The sequence below is a fragment of the Rhamphochromis sp. 'chilingali' genome (genome assembly GCF_963969265.1).
Source record: "Rhamphochromis sp. 'chilingali' genome assembly, chromosome: 18".
NCBI lineage: Eukaryota > Metazoa > Chordata > Actinopteri > Cichliformes > Cichlidae > Rhamphochromis > Rhamphochromis sp. 'chilingali'.
This window is the reverse complement of record NC_137945.1, coordinates 27,793,557-27,821,132: the sequence shown is the minus strand read 5'-3', so window position 1 is coordinate 27,821,132 and position 27,576 is coordinate 27,793,557. Positions and strand designations below refer to the sequence as shown.

The 27,576-nt window shown below is 41.4% G+C and overlaps 1 protein-coding gene across 2 annotated transcripts in view; it reads right to left on the bottom strand.

Moving 5' to 3' along the window:
* Positions 1–27,576, bottom strand: part of LOC308385851 (partitioning defective 3 homolog) — a 354,241-nt gene that overhangs the window by 5,644 nt on the left and 321,021 nt on the right. Inside the window, exons 22-23 of one of the 2 annotated variants that reach the window (XM_080865038.1) lie at positions 17,988–18,105; positions 6,782–6,909 (exon numbers count right to left, since the gene is read on the bottom strand). In XM_080865038.1, the coding sequence (XP_080721164.1) occupies positions 6,782–6,909; positions 17,988–18,105 (246 nt within the window). Of the gene's footprint in view, positions 1–6,781; positions 6,910–17,987; positions 18,109–27,576 lie in introns of both variants that reach the window. The other variant, XM_080865037.1, reaches the window with a different exon arrangement.

Sequence of the window (27,576 nt, the reverse complement as noted above, 5' to 3'; positions counted from 1 at the left end):
TGACTCCCAAGCTAGGCGAGTGGCTCCAGCAGATCCCGGGAATAACATCGGAGATCTCTGTCCAGAAGAGCGCAGTCCTGGGAACAGCTAAGATACTGCGCAGGACCCTCAAGCTCCCAGGCCTCTGGTAGAGGACCCGAGCTTGAAGGATAAACCGCCCGCAGGGGCGTGCTGGGTGTTTTTATATATATATATATATATATATATATATATATATATATATATATATATATATATATATATATATATATATATATATGTATATATACACACTCAACAAAAATATAAACGCAACACCTTTGTTACTGCTCCCATTCCCCATGGGATGGACGTAGAGACCTAAAATTCATTCCAGATACACAATATAACCATCCCCCCCAAACAGTGGTCACAAATCAGTCCAAATGTGTGGTAGTGGGCACATCTGCTATATTGAGATAATCCATCCCACCTCACAGGTGTGCCACATCAGGATGCTGATCTGACATCATCAGTAGTGCACAGGTGTACCTCAGACTGCCCACAACAAAAGGCCACCCTGGAATGTGCAGTTTTTTGCGCTATTGGGGGTCTGGGGACCCAGAACCGGTCAGTATCTGGTGTGACCACCATTTGCCTCATGCAGTGCAACACATCGTCGCATGGAGTCTATCAGATTGTCAATTGTGGCCTGTGGAATGTTGGTCCACTCCACTTCAATGGCTGTGCGAGGTTGTTGGATATTCGTGGGAACTGGTACACGCTGTCGTATACGCTGGTCAAGCACATCCCGAACATGCTCAATGGGTGACATGTCCGGTGAGTATGCTGGCCATGCAAGAACTGGGACATTCTCAGCTGCCATCTGCCCTGAACAATGTGAACCATGATTCATCCGTGAAGCGCACACCTCTCCAACGTGCCAGACGCCATCGAATGTGAGCATTTGCCCACACAAGTCTGTTACGGCGACGAGCTGGAGTCAGGTCAAGACCCCGATGAGGACGACGGGCATGCAGTTGAGCGTCCCTGAGACGGTTTCTGACAGTTTGTGCAGAAATTGTTTGGTTGTGCAAACCAATTGTTCCAGCAGCTGTCTGGGTGGCTGGTCTCAGACGATCTTGGAGGTGAACCTGCTGGATGTGGAGGTCCTGGGCTGGTGTGGTTACACGAGGTCTGCGGTTGTGAGGCCGGTTGGATGTGCTGCCATATTCTCTGAAACGCCTGTGGAGACGGCTTATGGTTGAGAAATGAACATTCAATGCACGGGCGACAGATCTGGTTGACATTCCTGCTGTCAGCATGCCAATTGCACGCTCCCTCATTGCTTGTGGCATCTGTGGCATTTTGCTGTGAGACAAAACTGCACATTCCAGGGTGGCCTTTTGTTGTGGGCAGTCTGAGGTACACCTGTGCACTACTCATGATGTCAGATCAGCATCCTGATGTGGCACACCTGTGAGGTGGGATGGATTATCTCAATATAGCAGATGTGCCCACTACCACACATTTGGACTGATTTGTGACCACTGTTTGGGGGGGATGGTTATATTGTGTATCTGGAATGAATTTTAGGTCTCTACGTCCATCCCATGGGGAATGGGAGCAGTAACAAAGGTGTTGCATTTATATTTTTGTTGAGTGTATATATTATAGTGGCATTCCCTTTTCAATTAAGCATTTATTGTAGTCAGATGCTGACTTGGGTACAGTTGCATATAACAAAAATCAGGGAGCAATTTAAGAAAAAAGATTGTTGATGGCATTTTGTTATTTTAATTTTAAATGAAAAATGTTTAGGATCATGTTAGATTGCTGCTGTCAGTGTGACTTTAAAAGGGTAATTAAACACTTAATATAAACAAGTTTGGATGATAAACATAACAGGTGAATTTATAAATATATATGTATGTATGTATTTTAATATCTTTATTTAAAATAGCATTTACTTGTGCAGTCTCTGTCTGTTCTTTCCTCTTGCAATCAAACAAAAATCAAATGGTGAAATGTTATTTTAAGCACCATTTAGACAACTTTTGTACTTAATATTTAAATCATCCCAAAATGCCACAGGACAAAAATAAATAAATAAATAACAGGCAGCATATTTTCAAGTCTTGGAGACAACATCAGGGAACATGATGGTTTGTGATGGACTGACCTTTTCACATAGGACTGTTGTGCCCCTATGTATCAAATGCAAAAAGCCTAAAAGCTGCAACCATAACATTTCTTCAGAGCTCCCTTAAACATCGCAGATAGGGTCCCAAAGCATGACTGCAGTTTAATGAATGAAATATTTGCAAAGAAAAGTATAAAGTAGGATAAGAATTTGAAAATCTGTGGTGGAGTACTTTTTGCTTGCGGTAAAATAAAAAAAAAATACACATTCTGTCATGGTCCCTGTGCCCCGCTGGTCAATCCTCTATTGGGCAATATGTTTGTGGTTTGTTTGCTCTCTCTCTCTCGCTCTCTCTCTCTCTCACTCTCTCTCTCTCTCGCCACGGCGATGCTCACTGCGGGCTCCCGCTGCTGGCCCACACACCTGCTCATCACCACACCGGCCGCTGATCCCAGCTGATTACTTAGATGGCGAGTCTGCACTAGTCTTCGCTGGATCGTTGAGCTATCAGTATCGTTTTTGGAACCCGATGCGGAGAGGAATGATTGAGGGGGAACGTTTTTGTACAGAAAGTGTGGAACACCCTTCTCCCAACCCTGTTTCCCACGGACCCTGGCGACCCGGATCCGTTTCCCCTGCACGTTGTATATAGCCACTTGGTGTATGTGTTCACTGTAAATAAACGCACTGTCCTTCGCTTAAAGGAAAAAAAAGAAAAAAAAAAGAAAACGGTGTCCATACTAGCGTTTTCAGTTGTTTTCACAGAGTTGCGCGTCCATATTGAAACAACCCAAAATGTTACAGTCCTGTGCATGCGCAAAAGCGAGTGAGAATTAAAGAATTTGAAGAAAAGCTATCTGGAGCATGTACAAACTGATATTAATCATTTTTAGGGCTGTCAAAATTGAGAGCAATCTAAACAACTGCTGTATAATGCCCTCCGCTATTAGAAAGTCTGCATTTTCGAGTGTCCACACTGCGACGGGGCAGCTCTGTTTTGAAATGTATGCGTTTTTGGGAGCGTTTTCAAAACGCTGTGTTTTTCCTTTTCAAAATTCAAAATTGTCAGAGAGGTTTAGTCGATGTAGCTAGGGTATCAATTTGATCCTAGGTGACTTCCTTCTTGGGTTAATGCATTCACCGGCTTGGGTGCTGACTCAAGGGGTGACAGCAATAAAAAAAAAAAACTACAAAGGAAGTAAAATAAAATACAAAGGAAAACTTCAGCAAACTCCCCCCCAAAAAACAAACCAAAACACACACAGAAAACACAACGAAAGTGTTTTTGGTGAGATATTAACGTGATAGAACAGCTACAGAACTGACAAGCTAACAGTAAACGTATTACATGAATCATGTGATATTTTTTTCTCTGATAGCACTGATGAATCCTTTTAAACATGTCTCGGTGCAATCCTTCACATGTTTTTGTCACTTGTGCATTAATGTCTCACCAGAAACACTACAGTTGTGTTTGTGAGAGTTGTTTTTTTCTACTTCTGTTCTATTTTATTCAACTTCCTTTGTGGGTTTTTTGACCTTCTGTTGTGTTTTTTTTTCTATTTCTTCTTTCTTTTATTGAAATACCATTCTGTTTCATAATAAACATTTTAAAAATAAGTGTTGAAGTGGGGATTTCAATAAGGGAATTCCACTGCAAGTAGAAACACTATACAGTTTGTTCCTATGCCAGGGCTGCCATCATGGGCACACAGATTTAAAGCAAATGCTACAAAACACAGTGCCTCTTTCTTGATAACTTTCCATTGCTAGAAATATTTTCTTTCTATCATCATCATAGTGAAACTGTTATGAGAATCCCAGAATTTCAGCATTTCTAATGAAAGCCCTTGCGGTTCACAATGACTAAAGGGAGGGGAAGGGCTAAAGCACACGGCCCTGTAAACGTGGGGTATGTGGGCTCTTGTGAGCTTGTGAGTTTTTTTGTGCATGCATTTCTGTTACGAACATGTGCAACACAAACACATCCTCTTGTTCCGCCATTTGGTTGCTAGTATGCACAAGTACAGGGGCAGATGTAGGGACAGACTGCAGAGAGCCTCACCACATGCTCCATACATGGACCTCACCGTCTGGGCGAGCCGCCACGCACTTACACCCTGGCTTGGCTCACAGAGCAGCCAGCACCGCTCATGAGGGAGTTGCTTGTTTAGAAGCACAGGAACGCCTGTTGCACGAGGAAGCAACCTGCGTTTCCAGAATGACCTTTTAGGTTTTAAAAGCACAGAAGTTTTAGGGGGAAGTCAGAAGCGGAGAGATGAGAGCAGAGAGATTGCGTTGCTCCACAGGAATGTAATAGTGATTGATGCGTCAAGGGATCTACTTCTCTTATCACCTCTACTCCTTTGCCAAAATATATCACAAAGTAGATTAGTTACATGTACAGCGGGAGGGGATGGGAAAATACATCATGCCAAAGAGTGGGGTAAATTTAGAATGACAGAAAATAACAAACAAACCCAGGAAGTTGGCTCGCAGGAACATTTGTGGCCGCTGTGTGTTTCTTTAAAACAGCTGGGAAGAATCAGAGTTTATGAGAAGTAGGAGAAAGCTTCCACACATGCACGCACGCACACATGCACCCAAAAGCATCTAATGTGTAATGCAACAATCATTTTCTATATTGTATAAATAAATTGTCTACAAACCTGGAATAATGTTTTCTTTCTAACTTGGAACAATATTCTTTTGGCTGGGAATGCGATAGTTGCACGGCTAGATGAAAGAGCTACTGGCAGTTCACTCAGCCCGCAGTTAAGAACCTTATCTCGACATTCACTGCATTCATGCGTGTGCTTGTGTGTGTGTGTACATCTCTTTCGGGCTAATCAGTGGTCTCTCCTTCCTACTAAAACACTCGTTCCTCTCCCAGTCACTCTCGACCTCCGTTGCCTGTCACTGCTAATCCTGCTCCAACAACAAGCCTTCATTAGTGTTCTTCCAATCCTCACATCCCAGACAGCGAGCTAAGCCTGGCCGTCATCAGATAACCAGCTACCATGGTTTTCTCTGGAAGCTTCTGGGGTGTTTTTTGGTGAGGGAATGTTCCCTTTTCTGCTGAATGGCTGACTGCTCAGACTTCCTGCTTTGGAAGAGGAAAAGATGAAGAGGTTCCAATAAGAGAGGTGGCTGACATTAGAAGGCATTGTGATTATTAATCTGGGGATGTAAGACTAGCTCTTTAATGAGAAGCCATGCCGACACACCAAGCCCCGAAAAGCCTCAGCCAGGGTCAAGCATCAAGCCTGAGCTCATGTGGCTCTTAGCCCGAAGCCACTATGAGATTATGAAAGGAATGCATATCAAAGGCCATCCTCGCTTGGCTGCTTGGCCGGAGACATGAACTTTCCCAAGAGAAGCAACTCACTGGGAGAGAAGGTCCCAGCTCAACTGTCACACCACATGAGATGCAAGCAGATAACACATATGAGGGGAATGCATAGATCAGTCTGCCTTATACAGACCAAATTGATTATGTGTCCGTGTGGACCACAAATCCATATCCACAGACACGAACACGTTTTCATCGACCCAACTGTGTTTTGAGGCAACATAACACAAAAGGGGATGAATATGAAGAAGTGATTGGTGCTTGTGCGTTACAGCATAGACGAGAACTGGCAAAGAAAATGAAAAGACCACGCACGCACACACACACACACACACACACACACACACACACACACACACACACACACACACACACACACATATATTAAGGGCTCCGTCTTTGTTTAAATTGGCAAGCTGCAAAAGTGAAATAAATCTTGACTTTGCTCTTAGCATTTTTGAACATATAATACATTTCACAATGCAAAAAAACCCTCACAATGGATTGTTTTCAGTGTGAAAATATTCAACAATAATGTGTCAGTCAGTCAAATGACAGAATTATTGCCTTGGGGAGCTTTTCTTCCAGGATATTAAGCTTCATATGCGACTTTCTTTCCCCTAGCAGCAGTGGTTAACTTTGTAATTTGCACCTACTGCCATGAGATTAAAAACTTCAGTAAAGACATTTAACGGAGTGCTGGCAGAAATGGCAAATATTGATACTAAACCACCCCCTCCCACAAAAAAGGCTCAAGATGTAAGATATGGTAAGCTTTATTGGCATCTCTTTGACAAATATGCAAAAAAGAATCGAAACAAGAAGATGGAGAAGATGAAGAGCAGTGCTTGTAGCTCCTAATGGCAAACTGTGCGAGGCAAGAGATTGTAGGGGGAAAAAATAGCCTTTAGAAAAAATAATGTGATATTGGAGCTGTTATTGGAGAGGGGGGCTTGGGACAAAGTCACCGCTTTCTTCAGGTCAGCATTGACTTAATGAAGTTGAATATCAGTCAAATAATTCTAAGCGATCACATTAAATGATTTCATTCAAAGAGTTTGCTAAGAATCGTTCATGTGTCTGGAGATTAGTTGAAAGTGGCTTTGTGGTGATTGACTTTGAGGGAAGCCAAAGAGATAAGTGAGGGAGGGGGGAGGTGGGGGGGAAGGCAAAAATGTGAGGAAAAGAAATTGATGGAAATCAAAAAAAGTCAAATGAAGGGGTTGAGAAAGGGCAGGGAGGACGTGATAAGTCAAAGGGGTGAACGCAGCCGCATGGATGCATGGACAGTTTGAAGAAAGAAAGAAAAGGAAGGAAGGATGTCTCACCGTGGCAGGGAATTGTACTGTCTCTGTGCTTGTGGGAAATCATCTCTGTCCTCTTGCTGCTGTTTCTGGACCTGAGTCTCAACCGTTACAGAATGGCGTCCACTTGATGTCTCCGTCCCATTGCTGGCCTGTTAAACCCACAAATACAGTTAGCACAGACACAGTGAATACACAGTAACAAAGAGAGGACCAAAGGCAAGCATTTAAGCCTTTCAGTGCATGTTGTACTAACCCCATGTTGCTCTCCAATGCATCCATCGGACTATAGCATGCATACAGTGTGTGGATGTTAGTTAGGAAGCACTCAGAAACAGTTGAAAAAAAGTGTTGTGTAAAGCACTTTGAGTGCTCAGGATAGAGTAGAAAAGCGCATTATAAGAACCAGTCCATATAAGAGAAAAGAAAATTATTGTTTTGATAAAAGATGAATTGAACTTAAATTGTTCACACGAGTTCTTATTCGTGGGAAAGTGGCACATGCTGGTTGTTTGCAGCTTCAGCGATTCTTGGCTAGTGATTTATTTTATATTGTAGTCTTAAAGGTAGTAGAGCCCTAAGTGTGTTTAGCTAGTCCATTTAACCCTAGGTACCTTTTGAATGGCTTGTTTAAGGGATCTGTGTTGCCTGGTACACAGATAATAAAGTACTAAATGAACCGTGGTCCATATCAACCACACATTAAGAAAGGAGAACTGCTTTTAAAGAATGCTGTGATTAAAACAAACAAACAAAGAATCCTGTTCTCTTAACTTTTCAAACAAACTGCACTGGCCACATGGTTGATATGACTTTTCTCTTTAGTATGCATTAAACATTTTGCGATGGAGCTTATTTGTGTGAGCTGCAGGTCTTGATAGCTACAGTTTGGATCAGTTTAGCCCACCACTAGTGTGCTGAAGAGATAAATTATAGACGAGCATTTCCAGCTATGGCTTCATTCCGCTCATATGCATATGACAACACACTGCTAACCTGTACCAGTGTGCATGTGTGTTTGCCGTCTGATCATCTGTGAGGTTGACATGGAGATATCATCTCCCTCAGCACCAGCATGCTGCTAACGAGCTGGCTTATGAAAGAACGAGACAAGCCAATTACACAGAAGCAAGCTGAAGAGGTGTTGCAGGCGTGGCTTGACCACTTGTCAGCATTCATAAGGCTCAGGCTTTATTGTGGAAGGCAGGTAGTGGTGGATGGCTTGTGTGAATAAATTAACCACTTAATAACTCACAATTTACCCAAATTTGACTTCTAAACCTGAGCAGCTTCTTCACAGTCTTTGGATTTGTGGAGCTGGCAGAACGTAGCTAAACTCACAGTTTAATGCACTTTGTCCTCTGATTTGCAGTAAACACAGGATGTCAAATACTGCCATTCAATCAGATGGTGGTGTTGCAAAGGTACATACAGTACAAGGTGTCTTTTGGTGTCCATGCTTTTGACACACCAGCTACAGTAATGTGCATTTAATGTGAAATCTGCATTTAATGGTTGAAAGGGTGTCTGTGGATGCAGACAGCCAGATGTGGATGTAAATGGTAAATGGACTGGTTCTTATATAGCGCTTTTCTACTCTTCTGAGCACTCAAAGTGCTTTACACAACTTGTGCATTCACCCATTCACACCCATTTGCACAAGCACATTGTTCTAAGTGCTTTCTAAGTAACATTCACACACATTCACACTCCGATGGATGCATCGGAGAGCAATTTGGGGTTAATATCTTGCCCAAGGATATTTGGCATGCAGACTAGGGGAAGCCAGGAATTGAACCAACCTTCCAACAGATGACCTGAGCTACAGCCACCTCTAAGATGTAGTGACATTTGTCAGCCAGAACACTGCGGCAAGGCTCCCATTTGGGATTTTTCATTATTAAAACTATTCACTGATTAATTTTGTTTGCACTTGCGTTTTACGTACTTTTCGCTGTGTGGTTAGGCTGAAGAAACGATTGTGGGTTTGAGTTTAAAATTCCCCAATTTACAACATTAGCCCTATTTGCCACAAAATGATACCTTCCCATTGTTATCTCCATCAAGGAGGTTATGTTTTTGGTAGCATTTGCGTGCGTGCTTGCAATTCAGTCACAAAAAGTCTCAAATGATTTCTGATCAAACTTGGTCAGGGTGTAGAGTGCGGTCATGTTAACAATCCATTAAAATTTGGCTTACATTAACCAAGGTCTTCCAGGTGAACTGAAGGATTTATTGATCAAAAGATCACCAAAACCTTGAAACTATCAAACATAATATCAACATATATTAAGTACTGTATAAAGGTTTAAAATATCATATCACATATAACCTTTGACCTCTATTTCAAGTTCGAGGTATCTGAAGGTCAAAGTGTTAATAGTAGTATAATCAGCTCTTCTTACTGCCTTTATTTGTATTGACAGCATGTAGACATATAGAGAATGATATATGGGTATTATAAATATGTACATTACAGTAACAAGCAAGTGTCTAAACATGCTAAATATGGGGTATTAAGGTGCCCTTTGGGGGGGTATCAATAGACGCTGCGAGTGTATCTCTGTGAAGCCAAACACTTCTGATAATACAGCAATATCTGACCGACGAGAACAATTCTGGAATTAATCGATGGGGTAAAGGTGCGCTGGTGGAATGAAAAGCTGTCAGCAAAAACGTCTTCTTGGAAACGTCTTCTGTTCCTGAAATGACTGCTTTTCTCCTCACTTGGACAGCTGCAATAACAGCGCAATTACATTTCACTCAGCGTCAACAGCAAGTCTTTTTCTCAAGCCCTCCGAGTCTTAAAAACATAATAGTATTCCACGTGGGCGAAGTGAATTGGACTCATATGTTTCAGGTTTCGCTGCAACAACATGTTTCCCGGGCTCAGAAACTGTAGAGCACATAAACCAATATCAGATGAACTGAGAGGTGGAAAAGAAAAATAATTTTACTGGAGTCGAATGTGGTAGTGAGAAAATAATTAGTCACGCACTCTGAAAGTTATTAATGTGATTTGAAAGGAAGTGAGGAGGAATCCTGCGGTGCTACACTCTTCAGTCTCAAACCGAAGGGTTGACGTGGATGACGCCATGCCAAGAGAAATGCATGAGAAATAGCCAGGAGAGAAAATCAGTCAGCCTAATGCCATTATCCAGGGAAGGGGAATCAGATTATTTCATGTTAGACCTGGAATATAATGCCATATAAAACATGACATTTGTTGAAATCAAATCAAAGAGATGTCCGTGTTTGTTTTTATCCAATAATGTGAAAAATGATGTCAATATGGCACGTTTTTATCTTTCCCCTGCTTCCTTGGTGGTGTCACAGACAAAGCAGGAGGAAACAAAAATTCTCCACCTGTTAAAACATGAGAGCCGGCGGGATGTAATTATGAAAATTATTTGCAGCTATCAAAAAAAAAAAAAAAACTAGGACGAGGAAAGCAGCTGGGTGGGAGTCGAGCAAGACAGCCGAGGTGTAATATTTCTTGGTTCAGAGCTGGTCACAAACCTTTGAGATTTCAAAGCAGGTTGCGATGATGGGCCAGCACTAACATATGGCTTTACCGCCCATGCTTCTCTTGATAGTATGCTTGGAGGCCACCACATAGGGAACCGTTTTAAGAGAACAGTCGAGCTGTACACAAACAGACATGTGGAAGACATTAAGATTGCTAATGGGCAAAAACAACAAGAAGAAAGTGAGAGAATGGTAGTGAAACACCACATCCTGACAAAAGCCCAGTTGGATAATCAGTCTCTCTTAAAGTCACTGCACCGACCCAATTCCGCCAATTTATTATAAGCAAGCTCAGTCCATTTGCGGTTACCAGGGTGTGTAGCTCCGGGCGGTGTAACCATCTGGATCAAGCAGTGTGGTCTGCCATTTCCCGGCCTCTGGTCCAAGGAACCACAGTGAATAGGAGGTTGGTGTGGCTATCGCTATATCATTTAGAGACTTTGTAGCATGCACATAAGGCAGCACAAAAGTCATTTTTCTTTTCTGTATCTTTAAGTGAAACTGACCAATCACGTTGTTTTGCAATGTGGGAAGAAAAGAAAAACATGCCTTTATTTATATCAAACTCTTCTGTAACCGGTAGCAGCTTTCAAGTGTTTTCTTTATTAATTCATGGAATATAATAAAAAATATTGTCTATTTAGGTTTGCTGTTAGCTAAATTTATGCTACTAATGTATTAGTATTAGCTAGCTTCTTGGCTAATGCTAACTGAATGCTCAGATAACATCTTTGGTCAGTGCGACGTTGATCTTGGACCTATATTACTGTGATATGGGAACAACACCAACGTGACAATATCAGATCACGCATCAATCTATTCCACATTAACAACCAAGCCACATAACTTTAAGGTTGGTATTGTTCAAATACAATGGCAAATCCCATTGCTTATGGTATTTACTTTAACCATGTTGCCACTAAACCTTGCTTCACTACTTGCACAACATTACACAGCACTAATCCCTACAAAGTCATGCAGTAGCATGACTAAGAAGCCCTAAAAGGCGACAATCAATCAATGTCAGAGATCTGGTTGAAAGAAACACATCTCAGCACGGGTTTGCAATGCTGGTTTTAGGCTTTCCCTTATTTTTTCACAGCATGATATGGCCTTCCTGTAACGTGTTAACTCCTCGCTGGGTGTGAGATTGTTCTGGGCTATCTTAAATTCTAAATAGGGGGGTTGTGTAGGGCCAGAGAGATAGCAAGGGTGTTAGTGTGCCAACTGCCGAGTCTCGGACACACAAACACGACTGCCAGAGCTCGGGTGAAACGTTAGACCGCAAACCTGCGTGACATATCCAGGAAGCTTGTTTTCTGGGTTACTCATCTATTAATCAGAAGGCTGGTGGTTCAATCCCTGGCTGTTTAGCTCTGAGGAAGTCAAGTGACTAGTTAAACAGGGCTTACTCTTCAAGTAATCACATAGTAATAGAGTTAACTGTGAGGCACACAACACTAATCAACATGAAAGTACAATATTTAAGGAAACTAGTAGTTGCATAAGCAGAGCTAATATGTGCACACACATGAACCCTGGTAGCAGAATTCAAAGTAATAATAAAATCAAAAGAATTCACATAAATGTGGGCTTTAAAAGTTGCTGTTGATGTGTGTGATCCAAGTTACCAGCGTGGTGCTCTCCTCTGTGTGGTCATGCTTACTGGTGCTCTAGCCTAACAGCACAAATTGTTTTTATTGAGAAAGAGTGTGTGTATGTGAGGCTGGGGGGTGGGCTCTAGGAAAAACATTGCTTAACAGTTCTTTATGATGAACATCTGGAAATTCCCTCTTATAGACAAGCAGGGCGGGCAGGAGAAAAAACATACCAGCTCTAATTGCGTGTGCTGGGCTAAGTGGATTGACTGATAGATGAGGTTTTTGTATCTTGATCATTATTCCATTATGTTGGAGCTTAGGTTCAGCGATGGACCTGATCATTACAGCTGTTAGCAGCAGGCAGACCTGAGTGAAAAGCTGAGGTTAAACCCATGGAGACCAGGCCCCACACCTAATACTGATGCATGTACCCTTATCTTAGCCGAACCCTATTATTATCATTTTACACATTTTTCTAAAGTTCCGAAAGCAAAACATTTACATTGGCTTTCGTTTTAGCAGAGAATATTTTGTGTTTTGTAGTGTAGATTATAGTCACAGTTTGAATGGATTACAGATCAAATGTAAGTCATGCAGAATACATCTGCTAATGACGATCAGGCTATAAAATTGAGAGCAGCTACTTAACAGGCCTTAACGTGAGAATGTTTCATAAACAGCTTTTTCCAAATTAAAAATGAATTTTAAAGCTAAACCATTAAGCCAACATGGAAGAGCAGGGTCTTAAGTCCTCACGGGTCTGTTTATCCATCACATGTGGTGAAACCACTGATGAAGATCATGTGCTGTGACCCAGAACTGCACCCTAAAATAACCTAAAATCCTTAAATCTGGATAAATGATTGCAGAAATCTGAACTGCTGCTGTTCTTGAGTAACACTTTGAGATGCTAGCAGTTCCTGTTTGTGTACAGTATATTTGCGTGGAGGCTATCACAAAGGAGCCTCGCATGCTCAGGGGAAACAGGCATCAAAGTGCAGTTCTGCAGACTTTGATGTGGTAGGCATTTAACTGCCTGCCGGAGCATCTTGCTTTTCATGGTTACATTCCCTGAACGATTTGATTTATAAAAGTAGAGGTCAGAAAGGTTTCACTTTCATCATTGTGAACAATCTTCAGCAATGAAACTGAGTGAAACATGCTGTTAAAAAAGGACATATCAGTTTCAGTGCAGAAAAAAATAGCTCCGATAGCTTTGAACAGAACTCAGCTATGACTTTACATTTTTCAGTGTGGGTCAAAACACTGAAAATAAATAAATAAATGTTTTTTGTCATCACTACCTCCACCCACAGTTTTTAAACCCACACCAGAAGTTCACTTTCTGAAAGTTGTGACAAATCTTCCTCCGCCGAGGCAGTTCCCTCTGAGCAGTATTTGCTTTTATATTTTGTATGTAACATTACGTAGGAGCAGGTAGTGGATAATAGCTACTGATTTGTAAATAACAGGACATGAATAACCTCACCTTATTATATAATGTCATACTACAGTATGATATTATGTAACACATTTTGGGGTTGGCTTCAAAGAAAGGCAGATGTGAAATTTAAAAGTGAGGTCAGAGGTCCAATGTGGGATAATATTTCAATTCCCCATACAAAAGTATCATTCCCTAAATGTTTTCAATATAAACAAACACAGTAGAATTTTAGATTTTACGAAGGTTTAACCTTATTTGACCTTGAAGAAGAGGTCAGAGGTCCAAAGTAGAAATGGACCGATCCGATATTACGTATCGGTATCGGTCTGATACTGACCTAAAATACTGGATCGGATATTGAAGAGAAATAAAAAATGTAATCCGATCCATTAAATATGAAAAAAGCACCTCACAAAACTTGCGACATGGCGTAACTCAGCTCATAACCGTAGCATGTCAGAGCAGTATGCATCACGTGATAGAGCAGCTGTGTGTATTTGTAGCCTCGCTACCAAACCGGCATTTACCGAGAAAGTTATCCCAGAGAGAAGTAAAGCAAGTGTGTAAGTTCATCTCTGAATGTTTGTAAAGCATTCTAGCGTTAAGCTTAACAACCGATATATGGAGCGACTGCCTCTCTCCCTCCCTCTCCTGCTGCTACTTTAATCGTGAAACTGATTAATGATCAGCTGATCGGCTTTTCTGTCGCGAGTCCGTCTCTCTTGTTTGTTTATTGCCCACTTTGCGCCAGAAAGAGGAAACCAGCGGCTGAACAACAGCAGCACGTTTAAGCTTGATAATCTGTTGTTAGAATTTATTTAATATTACTTTCTACACCACGATCTTTTTCTACGTAGCTGACGGCTGGTAAGTGTGCAGGGGCGGATCTAGCAAAGTTTAGCCAGGGGGGCCGATAGGGCATTAACAGGGAAAGGGGGCACAAAGACATCCTTTTCTTTCTTATTCTCATTTAAAATGTCTAGCTTTTAATAATTAATTATCTGAATCTTACACCCAAAGTTCTAATCTGATGTAAAATGTATAGAAGTCCATGACTGTATATAGTAACTACTAAGTCTAATATACCCTAGTAAGCCATAGTACTTTTTCCTTTGGGAAGGTACCATCTGTGCAGTCTGCAATTCTGTTGAAGAAAGATGTTGAATCTCTTTAATTATTCTTGAAAAATAATTGATTTCTGTGCATTTTTTTCACACTGCATCAAATTAAAGTTGATTACGTCAATTAAGCATCATGAGGTGGAGGGTGGTTCCCTATTTTTTTTACTTTTTTTGCTGGGAGTTTGGAACCCTATTAGTTAGGTTGCTTACTCTTTAATATACCAGAATAGGGAGGATAGACTAGGTTTAAGTTTATTAGATTGATCAGTATTGCTGAACTATGAAATATTTTGGCTGCAGTGTATTTTTTGCATACAGGTATAACAGAATAGCTTTAGTGTTTTATTTTTTTAAAACTTGAGTTTGAACTTATACAAAAAGCAGCAAGATATTAAAAAAACAGTTTTATTTATTAAAAAACACACTATATCGGATTCATATCGGTATCGGCCGATATCCAAATTTATGATATTGGTATCGGTATCGGACATAAAAAAGTGGTATCGTGCCATCTCTAGTCCAAAGTAACGTTATATCTAGAATTCCCATATATCATTCCCTATACATAGTTTTCTAAGTCATAAGGCTTTTTGTCAATTTTTTACCTGTAAGTCACTAAGTTGACCTTGAAGATCTTGGGGGATGTAAGGAAAGTTTTAACGGACTGTTAACCCTATAATGCCCTGTATCATATTTGATACATAAGTATCAAAATGTTATGGAGAAAAAAATTTTTTTTGTCTAAAATTAACATTGTTGTTAACAAAAAGTTGCCAAAAATGTCCAATGTATCAAATGCGATACAAAAAATATGTAATAAATATATAATAAAAATATATTATACACAACTTGATATAGCAAACAAATTGTGGATTTTGTTATAAGGGTTAATAAACATCTCAGTTCCCCCCATAAATCTGAATTTTCTGGCTATTTTTTTGATGGATTTGGTCTTTCAAGGTTGGCATAATGGACCTCTACAACCCGACCAATTTGATCAAAATTCATCCAAATTTTTTGAGGTATTGTGTTTACAGAAAGAAAGAATGTCATGGACGCACACTATGCCAAAACCTAACCTCCTTGCAGAGGTAAATATACAGTAAAGATGCTAACTATCCATTCCTGTCAGCATAGTCAATGTCAGTATGTCACTTCACATTTTTGTACTTGTCTCATCTTTCTGTAATATCTTTGGTTTTCAAAGCAAAATCCTTACCCTGTTCACTTTAAATAGAGCCATATCAATTCTGCTTCTAGACGACGCTAAGACGGGATTTCCCTCGAGTTCTGCTAATCAGTGTCAGCGCATAACACGGGTGCAAGTCTGCCTTTCCTAATAAGCTCTGCCACTGTGAATTCTTGTTCACATGACTAAAATAACATGAAAGAGGACTAATAAAACAGACTTCAATACTCAAGGGCTGGCCCTATATCTTATTACCAGTGGAGCAGTGGTGTGCCCGATAGTGTCGACGATCAGACGCAATTAAGAGCTCAGCGGCTCAGAGAGAAAGACTGAGACCTCTTGGTGGTGAGCAAACAGTTCACATCTAATGGCGGATGGGAAAAGAGAGATTAAGAAAACAGAGATAGACGTCCACTCTGTGTTTTTTTTTTTTCAAACATCAGTTTGACAAATACCGAAGAAAATCCAGAGCAAATACAGCCTGCCTTCATCTGTGTAGGAACACGGTGGGAAGCATGCTGCTGTGTTTTACCCAAACTCAATTGGACAGCGGAAATAACAGTAGAAGATGCTGGCCACTCCAAACCAATTTAACTGACAAACCAACACTGATAATTCTCTAGAAAATTGCATGCAAAATGTTTTAACTTTCAAGGTCTGACTTTCTGGCCCGTCATTTTCTAAATAGCTCTGCTAGGAGCAACAATTAGCCGCATTCTTTTCTCCGAGGTCAAAAAGTTACTGAGTAAAAAAAGAAACCAAAAAACTGAAGTCACTGTAAGTTATTATTGATAAATAACATGGAGGTATTTGACATCCCACATGTCCCGCGACTTGGTTATCTGTGTTTTTTTGTTATGGTTTTTAATGAGTTACACGCCTCTAAAACACCAGTTAAGTAAAAAGCGGGACAACAGTTTAGATTATCGGTGACCTGACAGGGAGTTTGGAAAAGGATATGATTCCTTACTTAAAGTTCCTGAACTTTTAATGCACAGCAGGGATGGATATGAGATCAAGTGTGAATGAATTAACAAAGGAATTAACTTGATTACATTTTTCCAATTATGAAGAATAAATCCCATTGTTGTTACAGATCAAGCGTTGGAGAGTAGAACGGCTTAAAGCAACTATTCTCAAATTTTTTTAATTTAAATTTGTTTTAATTTAAAAATCCCTTTAATCAAGTCTAATGAAAATTAGAATGAACAGTGCGGGTAGGTGTCTTTAGTTTCTGTCCCCTAACATCGCCTTCCTTCCATAAGTGTGTCATATTTCCAAGACTGAAAAGGCAAATGCAGTGACTGCAGATAAGAAATTATGTCTAGGTCAAAGGTTGGATCCAGAAATTAAGAATTAGTCTACGAAATGTAGCTTTAGGTAATAGAGAAAACTAATGTTTTTGCAGTTTGGCAGTTTCGCTGTCTAAAAGGTTGATGGCATCACACGACAGCACCAGTGACAGTTTCATGCTGTGTTATAACAAACTAGTAATATTGTTGTTTTTGCTCTTTGCTTCATGCCACATCATTTGGAATTAATAAAAATTACTTTAATATTTTTAATCTATTTTAATTAAATGACCATCTTTTCCTTAACATGTGGACCAATCATTACACATTCAGCAATTATTAACATCTATGTGTCTTTTTTTTTTAATGATTATTAAACCCACTTTTTTGGATTTTCCTATATAATAATATGTTCATTTCATCATCCCCACGTGAACCCGATGCTACATTCTCCAGTTGTGTTTGATTCATGTGTCGTGTTCAATGCACGTTGCCTCAGCAACGATATATCGATAACGATATTTTGCTCGACTCGCCACTAAATACAGAATAAATACAGACTGGTGATTAAGGCACAAAAAGTGTGAAAAAATGAGGTTGTTTGTAAAAATGACTGAAAAACAAAGATTTATTAGTGAGTGGCAGAAACACTCATATTACTACAATGCGTTCAAGACCTCATTTTTGCTTTCCACGTGTTTATAAAGCACTGTAGGTTTTAATCATTAGAAATTCATTTTAAACTCTGGCTCCTGGTTCCTTTTGTCCTGCCTCCCTCCTCTCACGCCCAATCAGTCCCTGCAGATGGCCGCCCCTCCCTGAACCTGGTTCTGTCAGAGGTTTCTACTTGTTAAAAGGGAGTTTACCTTATATATAAAGTGCCTTAATTTGACGCTATATAAATACATTCAAGTTAACAGAATAGAAGTGTTAGTAAGCAATAAAAAAATATGTGTAGGCCTAAGAATCCATTCAGCTAGTAACTCTGGATTGATCCCGAAGAATTTTTTAGGTATGTACACTCTCCTGGAATACAGCTCCTACTCGATACTCACCCAGGACTGGTTGAAGCTGTAGGTGTGCTGATGGTCCTCTACGTCGTCCTCCTGCTTGGCCTGCTGGAACTCATTCCTTAGTCTCTGTATCCGGTCATGGTTACTAGGCGCCATCTGACTGCTAGGAAAGAAAAAAAAAGAAAAGAAATTAGATATTTAGACTCATTAATGCTTTGGTACACATTGGTTTTGCTAGCATGCTGTTACAGGTAATTCTGCGTTTCAGCAATTTACCTCTCCACATAAATGGTGCAGAGGATTTTTAAATCCAACAGTTGCGATTTGTGTTCCAACACTCTTGTGTTTTTACTCTCATCCTTTTATTGCCTGTGAACATCACTATAACTGAAAGTGTCCCTCGTGCACCGTTGTCAGTGATGCATGTCTCTTTCAGACTGCAGAAGAATGTTGGCCTTTTATGGTACGCAGTCATTAAACGCTGTGGAAAACCCTCATTTACATCTCCTTCATCAAAGGCCTTTGAGGAGCCTGTCAATAGGAATCAATAGCTTTCCTTCAGCTTAATCAGGCTCTCCTTTTATCACCAGCTACAGAGGCAGCACATGACAAAATGCATAATTATGATGAGACAACCGGCTTGATAATAGGCCTGCATTTATGCATACCGCGGGGATGAAAGTGACCAAAGGTTAGGAATTTGAGCTGGGAGGGGATGCGAGAGGAGTGGGATGGATGGGGCGAGGAAAGGAGAGGGAGATAAAGGAAGGAGGACGAGTGTGGGGATGGCGCCGTGTGGGAAAAAAGGGAAAGGTTAATCAAGAGCATGTGAGAAAAGGAAAAGAAACAAAGAAACAAACCCCAGACAAAATTTCCAGTGAAACTTAAAGCAGGGAAGCATGGCGCAAGAAATAAAGAGCAGAGGGAGACAAAAAGCCAAAGACAAAAAAAAAGGACCCTTGATATGAAGACCTGTCAGCCTGTCAGGGTGTCCTCCTGAGCAGCACTTACAGGTGGCACAGCAGCAGTGGAAGTGATTGCTTATTTGGACCCAGAGGATTCTGAGCACAATTATGGTGATAATTGCAGATTAGAATGAGCACATCCTTCTGATGATAATGGGCACTAGGACATGCTGCCAATCAAGCTTCATTAAAAGCACAATAAATAGCGGCTCATAAAGGATGCACGGCTCTCGGAGCGTGCCCCTTAGTAGCACTTGGCAAGACACAGTTATCGTGTTATTCGTACTTCCCGATCAAAATCAATTGTATTAGTTATACTCCATTTGATTCCTATAGCTTTATATGTGTGGGAGCGCAGGGAGCGTACATTAGGCCTTTTTATGTGGATGTGGGCAATTAAGTGGCTCACTGGGGTGTGAGGTAGCTTATGCTTTTAGGGTGTGGAGTAATGGTGAAGTCCCTTTATTACTGTTCATTACAAAATCAATGTTCCCTCTCTATTTACTTGAGGTTGCTTAAATAGCAAATGCAATTTTAAATAAATTAAATTACTTAATTCTAGTCAATAGAACCGCACATGTGCACTCCTCTAAATGTTCTTCCTGTTATCATACAAGTTTTCATTACTTTAACTACAGAAGCATCGAGGCTTCAACTTCAGAATTGTGTGCTTCCATGTGATTACCAGTGCAATCGTTTGACTACATTTGCAGATAGATATTTTGAGCAAAAGTGTAAATTTAAAAAAAAAACACATTTGCAACTGTGGGTTTATGTTCTTCATCATCCCTGCTTGTTGAGAAAAAAAGGTTTCACAACACTGTAACAGATCTGTGAACTCCAAATGAGCTTAATTGCCGCTCAAAGAGAAGAGTGAGCAAACTCCAAATAAAAGGCTCATAATTTTTTTTCTGTGCGACCTTCCATGGAGGGTCAGTGCTACCATGAGTATCTTGAACATGTACCACTAGGCGAGAGGAACCAACTGGTGATCCAGAAAGCACAGGTTATAAACAAGACAACTAGAGTCCATGTACACTCACTGCATAAAAAGCCCCTCTGCCCTTCTCTCACTCACGAAAGTATCAATGTGACAGTGAAGATCTGCTCCACTGTGTGGTAGACGATGCTGTGGGGTGTGGAGTAGGAAAACATGAGCGAAGACAAGGTCTCCGGCAATTTAAAGAACTAGCAGTTCTTTAATACACTTTTTTAAAGCACTACAACAAATGGAAATTGCATCGAGTGTGGGCCGGGAATGACGGCTTGATTTACCAAGGGGTAAATTTGTCGTAGGTGTTCAAAGGAGGCATTTGCCATATCTAGATTAGATCTGGAGGGCCTTATCTTTTTTTGTCTTTCACCGTGATGGGATTCTTGGGAGTACTTTCAGGGTCTGTAAATATATTCATATGTTAATAAACAGAGCTCAAAATCGGGGGAGAGCACGAATCAAGCCCAAACAGCCAGCCGAAACTGTCCCCTGTCAGTGTAACAGCCAGCAGCAGGCCTGTCTGCATGCATAAAGAAGATGGATTCAGTTGCCTTTGCTAAGAGCCCCACATCGCTCAGGCACCTTGGTGGGTAATTAGTCAGCATGATTGTTGCCGCTGCATCAGGTCACCACTTATAAATGCACCTCCAAATACATCAATGTCTGTAATTGGCCTGTAGAACATGCGCCATAAGGAAAGACCAGGCCAACGGAATATGGTACGAATGAGCACTGCTCATCAGTTTGCTGTAAGCAGTGTGTTTGTGCATAAAAGGGAAAAGGTCACAGGTGGCATAAGTGTCCTCAGGGGTGCAAGCGAGCTGTCCGCATCACCGCCGCGCAGGATTGCAGCTAAAATATGCATCAGTGGGAAACGAGATAGTGTGTGTAAAGTTATTAAAAAACATGGGGGGAGATAAAGTGTCCATATGCCACAGCATTTTCACAGGCAGCATCTTTATTCTGTCCGGTATAATGAGATTTGCTCCAAATTCATCTGTGACTTTGCGGGCTGAAATGTCAGCACTTGGCCTCCTGGGTTGGCTGTGTCTCTCCCAGATGCATGCAAACATCACCGCGCGACACAGTCGGCAACACAAAGATGGAGGAAGAGACAAAAGAGCCAACATGTCTTTTTCCCCCCCTCTCTCGACTATTACGGACGCCTGTATCCAATAAAGACACACCGATGCTGAATTTACTGAGTAAAAGCTTTTTTCTGAGGACTTATCAAGAGTAGTGAACATACGAATTCCTGGCCTGCAAAGTCGGATCACAACAACAATTCAGAAAGAACCTAGAGCTCCTCGAACTTGTGAAGAACTAGCAATGAGCCAATCACATTACAAAACATCAGCCTATACAGAAACAGCTTTGCCACTCTTTAGCAGCAAACTTTGAGGCACCGGTAGTGTGCATGTGTCTGTGTGTACCCCCACACCCATCCACACCTGTGCTTTCACATGGACATGTTGACAGGGGTCATGAACACTCTAAAGCTGCATTTGGGGTATGTGGATGCCTGTCTGTGTAATAGTCATCCTTTGATCCGGGAGGATTTAGCAGATGCCTCGCACACCACAAGGCTTAGGCCCAGGATGTAAACTATGCAGCAGCCCTCATATTTGCTTCTGTTGGTGGATCAAAGCTGCGCTGAGTCTCTACATGCCCCGTAAACACCGCCACCGGCCAATAAATGAGTAATCCAATCACCAAGAGTGTAATACGGGTCATATGAGCATACCTAAGTTCAGGGGTATTCGAATGAGAGCAGCAGAGTGTTATAATCCTCGGAATAAGATTTCAGAGATGAAGTTTGACTGGAGTTCAGGCTGTTGCTACAGAAATGTTCATTTCCAACTAAAAGCGGAAAAGGGTTGAACTGCCGGAGCTTCCGTGCGACTTTAAAATCATACATTCTGTTATTTCTTATCTGATCGCTGTTGATTGAAATTCTATCAGATTATCTGGTTTCTTACTGGCCGCAGTATCTCTGTGCAGCAGATGAGGGGGGGGCAGACTTCTTAAGTTTGGGCCCTTTGGCAATCTTGCATCAAGTCAAAGGCTTAGCTCATCTTTATTCCACCGCCCTGTGGACTTTCATTTATTTCAAAGACAGAAAGATGAGGCATTTGGGGGGAAATGGACAGCCTTTGGGACCTACCACGATGATAGAAAGAGATTAGATCTGCATTACTGCTGGTCATTTTTGAAGGGGAGAGGGACAAAGATAAAACATTTTTTTTAGCGTCTTCAGAAGGAAATCAGCATATATCGGCCCTTCTGCTATGATTTTTGCCAGCAATCAAATGGAAGCATTTGAAGCGTATATCACTTTCCACTTTCTTTTCCATGTTCATAAAAAAGTTCTTCCAGTTTTCTCTCGCCTCATCTCTTCTTCATTTCTTTCTTCTTCTTCTTCCCATATGTTTTACTTCTGAATGCCTCAGTGCTCCTCTGTGGCTAGAGGGATAGGTCATGAATTCCCTTCTGTCCCCCTCGTCCTCTCCCCACTAGCCTGGTAAGTGACAGCTGCAGGCTGGACAAAGGCCTGATAATACCCTGGATTTGTCAGGCTCTGACTTCACCCATGTCCTCTTGTGACTGATGCACCGACAGTGGCGCCTTGCCAGCTAAAATCCCCACCCTAATGTGGTGCTGTGACTGTGTGCGCATGAATCTGTATCCATGGTTCCTTTCAGACTCAAAAGCACCACATATAGGGTCCTTAGGGGTCCTAAGGAGGCCATCGTGTGGGATCCCTGCCTGGGATGTGGTAGTGGCGTGACTCGGGAGCACGGAGCTCTGATTAACCCTCCAACAGGCTGTCCGGTACGAAAGGAGCGGCAGAAGGCTCTCCTCTACGAAAAGCACGACTCCAAAGAAAAGAAGAAAAGGCAATGATCTTTGGCTTTTTCTTTGTTCCTTTTAAATACCTGTAGTCCTGTGTACTTTAAAAGCACCCTTAAATTTTTTTTTTTTATTGTACAGACATCAACTCTTCTAGTCATTACCATTTTTCTGTCTTCTCTGTTCAGTTGGCATGATGAATTTCCCCTTTCTGCTTTCTATCCTATCTTTCTACTAGCAACTTTTAAACCTTTGGTTGCTTAAACATTATAATGGAACTAGTCAAAGAAACCTTTATTTCTGCATGATGTGCTGTATATTATGAAGGTACAGGAACTAAGCTAAGATTTGTGTGGATGATAGGCTCCCTGAAAGCTTTACTTGTCCTCATTTCTGGCAACTTCTCTTTAAATTGTTTTCTAGGAAGAACAAAGCACGGCTGCATTCTCCAAAGAGATTAACTTTGAAGTTAAGGCCCATAATCCAAATCTATTGATTCAGCGAAGGGTGCTCACTCTGAGAGAGAGGGAGCATGGTCAGGACTGCACAATCTAATAAATACACTCTTACTCTTATGTGCCATGAACGTGCCATTGTGTAATGAGACAAAGATGTGTTGCATGCTAATGATTTAAAACTCATCACATGATCGAAACTTGTAACTGCACAAGAAATGACTTGGCTGCATCATGCTACATGCAGTAAATCTTTTATTTTCAAAGCAGCATATATATAGAGTTGAAACATATGTACAGTGTTGCAGCTGTTTATGTTGCACATAAACAAAATTCCTCTTTAGGGTAAGAAGAATGAAGTGTCAGCCTTATTAGCCTTAAATAAGGTGTGAAGGCCATGGGCTACAGTATCCATCTAAACAGGTTAAGTCAGCTTTTACGAGCCTATCGGATCTTTATAGACAACTCTTATGAGATATGAGCTTGCTTGACACTAAGAGGCCAGTGGAGAAGCTATATGACTTTGGCTTCCAGTATCCCGACTATGACGCTATAATATTTTGTCTAAGTATAGGTTGGCGCCATGGAATATGAAATGTGTTGCTGTATTTTGCATTAGGGGACCTCAAATATAAATTCCCAGGGAGACTGGTGCATTGTAGCAACAAGTCACCTTTGCAGGTTTCTCTGTGGAGGGCCACTCTAAAACTGAGTGGGAGCTGCAGAGCTTGGCAGAAGCACTGACTAGACGATCGTCAGCACTTAGACAAGAAGGAGCCGAGTTGATCTTGAGACAAATTTAGTCAGTCAGAAGTTCTTTGTATAAAATAACATCTGATGTTGAACAAGCTGCAAAATTAAAGTTATTTCATGAAAGTTTTAAACAACAAGTTTTGGAACAGTGGACCAGGAAAAACAAAAAAGGGGAGGGGGATGCTTTTGTTCTCCACTGTTTTGACACAGCTATACTCCCCGGAAACATTCTTACAAAGATTGCCGACCTGCTAGGCCAGGTCCAACTGCGCTCTTCACAGAGCTGTGTGAACCCAAAACCCAGTGCCAAGCTCTGCCTTTCCCACTTGCATTCTCAAACTGCCTCATCCTTCAGATGCTATCGTATGCTGGAATGCACACGGGCAGCTTATTAGAGAGGCCCAAGTTTTCCAATCCACTGTATGAAAACAGACAGCGGAGGGAGGCAATTAAAAAAACAGATTTCAGTGAGTTTTAAAAAGAGGAGGGGATTGAAGAATAATCAAATGAGATATTTGGGAATGTCACTTCAAATATCGAATGCTATTCAGTGTACCTTTTTTTAAAATGTCTCAAATTTCCTTTGATGTTAAATTGGTTTTCAGTGAGCTTTTACTTCGGATAGATTCACATCCCTTCCTGAGAATAGCCAAAACTTTAACACAATAACGTTTTGCATTTTGTACTTGGGAAACTTTGGTGTTGACTTATTGTGAAATTGCTTGGAGACACTTTAAATTACAGAGAAATCATTAAGGACTTTATTATGAAAGAATGACAGGGCTATCCACAAAAACACCTTTAAAATCAAGCGCATTTTTACCACAGGGTCTCTGTAAACATGACAGCAGCAACATCGCTGCGTACTTTGAAATATAGTCGCTCGTGTGCCGAAAAGAATCAGTTGGATTAAAAGACAGCCACGGTATGCAAACCTATCACCATGTGAAGGAGCAGATGATTCCACTCCAGAAGCAGATATTCACATGCAGCTGAACCCCTCTAACTCGTTTGCTATTCTAGCACGTTGCCAAAGTGACACGCTCTCACTGGCTACCTATAATGAAAGGCTAATATTAGATTTCAAATGGGCCCAAGCAGCAGCACTGGTGCACCAGCCATATATTACATATGCATTCAGAAGTGTATCATTTGACATCTGGTGCATCATTTTCAGAGGGACCTGGTTGGTTTGGAGGGTTTACTTCACCACTGTTGCATTTCTCTTTACACGTACACCCACTTTTAAAATCCCCTTTTTTTTAACTGACTAACAAGCAGAGCCGATATCCTGTCTTTTATTAGGTCTCCCGGGTTAATTCGAGAAGCATTACACCTGTAAAGAATCTCATTTACTTCAGCAAGACGCCACACTGTGCTGAATGCAGACAATCGCTCCCTTTGCAAATGTCAGTGCCTGACGCTCAGCAGGTGAACCACGAGCCAGTGGTAAATAATTCACAGCAGACCGGTGTAGCTTTCCTCGCCATCCCATACACAACCAGCATCCCCCCCACCACCACCTAAGTCTTTTCTGCTACGACCCCCTGTGCCGCCACTACTTCCTCTATACATAATTAACGAGAGAGGCACGGTGGGATGCCCGTCAGTCAGAGCCAGGGCCACTTTAAACAATAACAATATTGATAGTGGGTGTAATAAAGCGGAATTAAAAAGATGGATTCTAAAGATTTTTTTGTGCTCCTGGCGCAGCTGCTCCCAGCTTTAAGTGGTGAGGAGAGGGAAAGGGGTTTGCAGGGGGGCTTCTTGGGAATGGATAGAAGTACAAACTAAAAAAGGAGGAGGGAGGCACATGTGCCCTTTTACCCTCCCCCTCCTTGTCAGCCCCTGGTGTCCTGTACTAACTCCTTTGCTGCTGCGTCCATTACTGGATTAAGTCTCGAAGTCTCGGAAAGAGGGAAGCCGGAGGAGGTCAGGGGTCATAACCTTTAGCAATGGTTAGGCAGACAGATGAGCAAAGAAAGAAAGAGAAAAACAAGACTGGCAGGATAATTTCAATTTAGGCTATCAATATTGTGTAATGATCAATGTGAAGGTCAAGAGGTTGGCAGATAATGACAGACGGGCAGATGAGAAAAAGAAGAAAGAAGGAAAATGAGAGAACTGAAGATGAAAGAAAAAAAAGGCCAATCGGTGTTGGAATATCAAACATTTGCTGATGATTTTGCCACCTGCCAGAGGGACAAAAATAGAAGAAAAAACTTGACAAAACTGAAATGCGCTAGAAAGGTATTTGTAGGACTCCAAAAAACAAAAACAAAAAAAACACACTCAAAGCAGTGAAGAAATCCTGCCATTACTGCTATCTCACATCAACCTGCGGGAGCCTTACATATGTTAATGCCCCTTCAACCTGTGACCCTCATATTCATGGCATCATTATCAACCCAGCCAGACATAATGTTGGCCTGTCACCGCCATGATCTATGGCCACAGTGGCTCTCTGCCTTAATGAAGCTGTAACACTGCCTTAAACTACCGAAGCCGCGACGAACCTGGGTACGACCGTCTATCGGCTTAATGTGAGTGTGCATCCATCATCATACATCAGCCATCCATCAATCAAAGCCCATGTGACAGCTGGGACCCCCGAACCTAACCCCCACCACACCACACACACACACACGTATGCGCAAACACACACAAACTCACTGGTTGTGATTACGATCTCAATTATCGTCATGACCGCGGGCCGCCGCTTCTCCTGTGACCGACATGCTAATAAGAAGCACTGGCAGTCAATAATCAAGCCATGGAAAAGGGCACCGGGTGAAGATTTGGTCAAGTTTAATTGTATCACTTAAAGTCCATTGGTTTAAATTAATAATCTTGGAACCCTATTACAAAATGACATGGTTTGGGGAAAAGCAAAGTCAACTCAGAGCAATAAACAGGAAGCGACTTCATGTCTCTTTTAAGGACCAACCCAGTATTCCACACGCGCACCTGCTCACACCATGAGGAAATCAAAGGTGACCTTAAGGTGTCTTAAAGGGTCCGTGTTCCATGCAAGAGAGAATCTTGAATTAGCTGTTACGAGTCTACAAGACAGCAGTTGTGGCATCGTCGCAAGACTGCAAACATTCCTGTGCATGAAAGCTTTTCCCCTGCTGAGTGGGACCGAGCATACCTGAAGCGGGTCTCACAGGTTATTTCTTTAAGCTAACATCACTGCCGCCCTGTTGTTTCTTCTCAGCCACGGGGATTTCAACCACTGTAACTTAAGACGGGCTTTAGACTTCAGTGAGCACACAGATATCTGATAATGTTTGTCCAAGACTTTCAACAGAAAGCTAATAAGGATCACATTCTGTCATGTGGCGAGAGTGTTAGCATTTCACACAAATGTGTTGGGAGTTTTGTCTGTTTCCGTTTCTTTTTCTCTGCAGGTGTATTCACAGAGTAATCTTTGCTTTCTAATCCCCACACTAACACACTTCTGAGTCAGAAAAGGAAACAAAAGAAATACAGAGCTGTGATGAGAGGGACAGATAGAAGAAGTGCAGCAGAAAAAAAACTATACAGAAGCAGAGTTTGTGTCCTCAATAATGGAAATGTATCTATTTAACTTCTTCCACTGAGCGAGTCCCTGT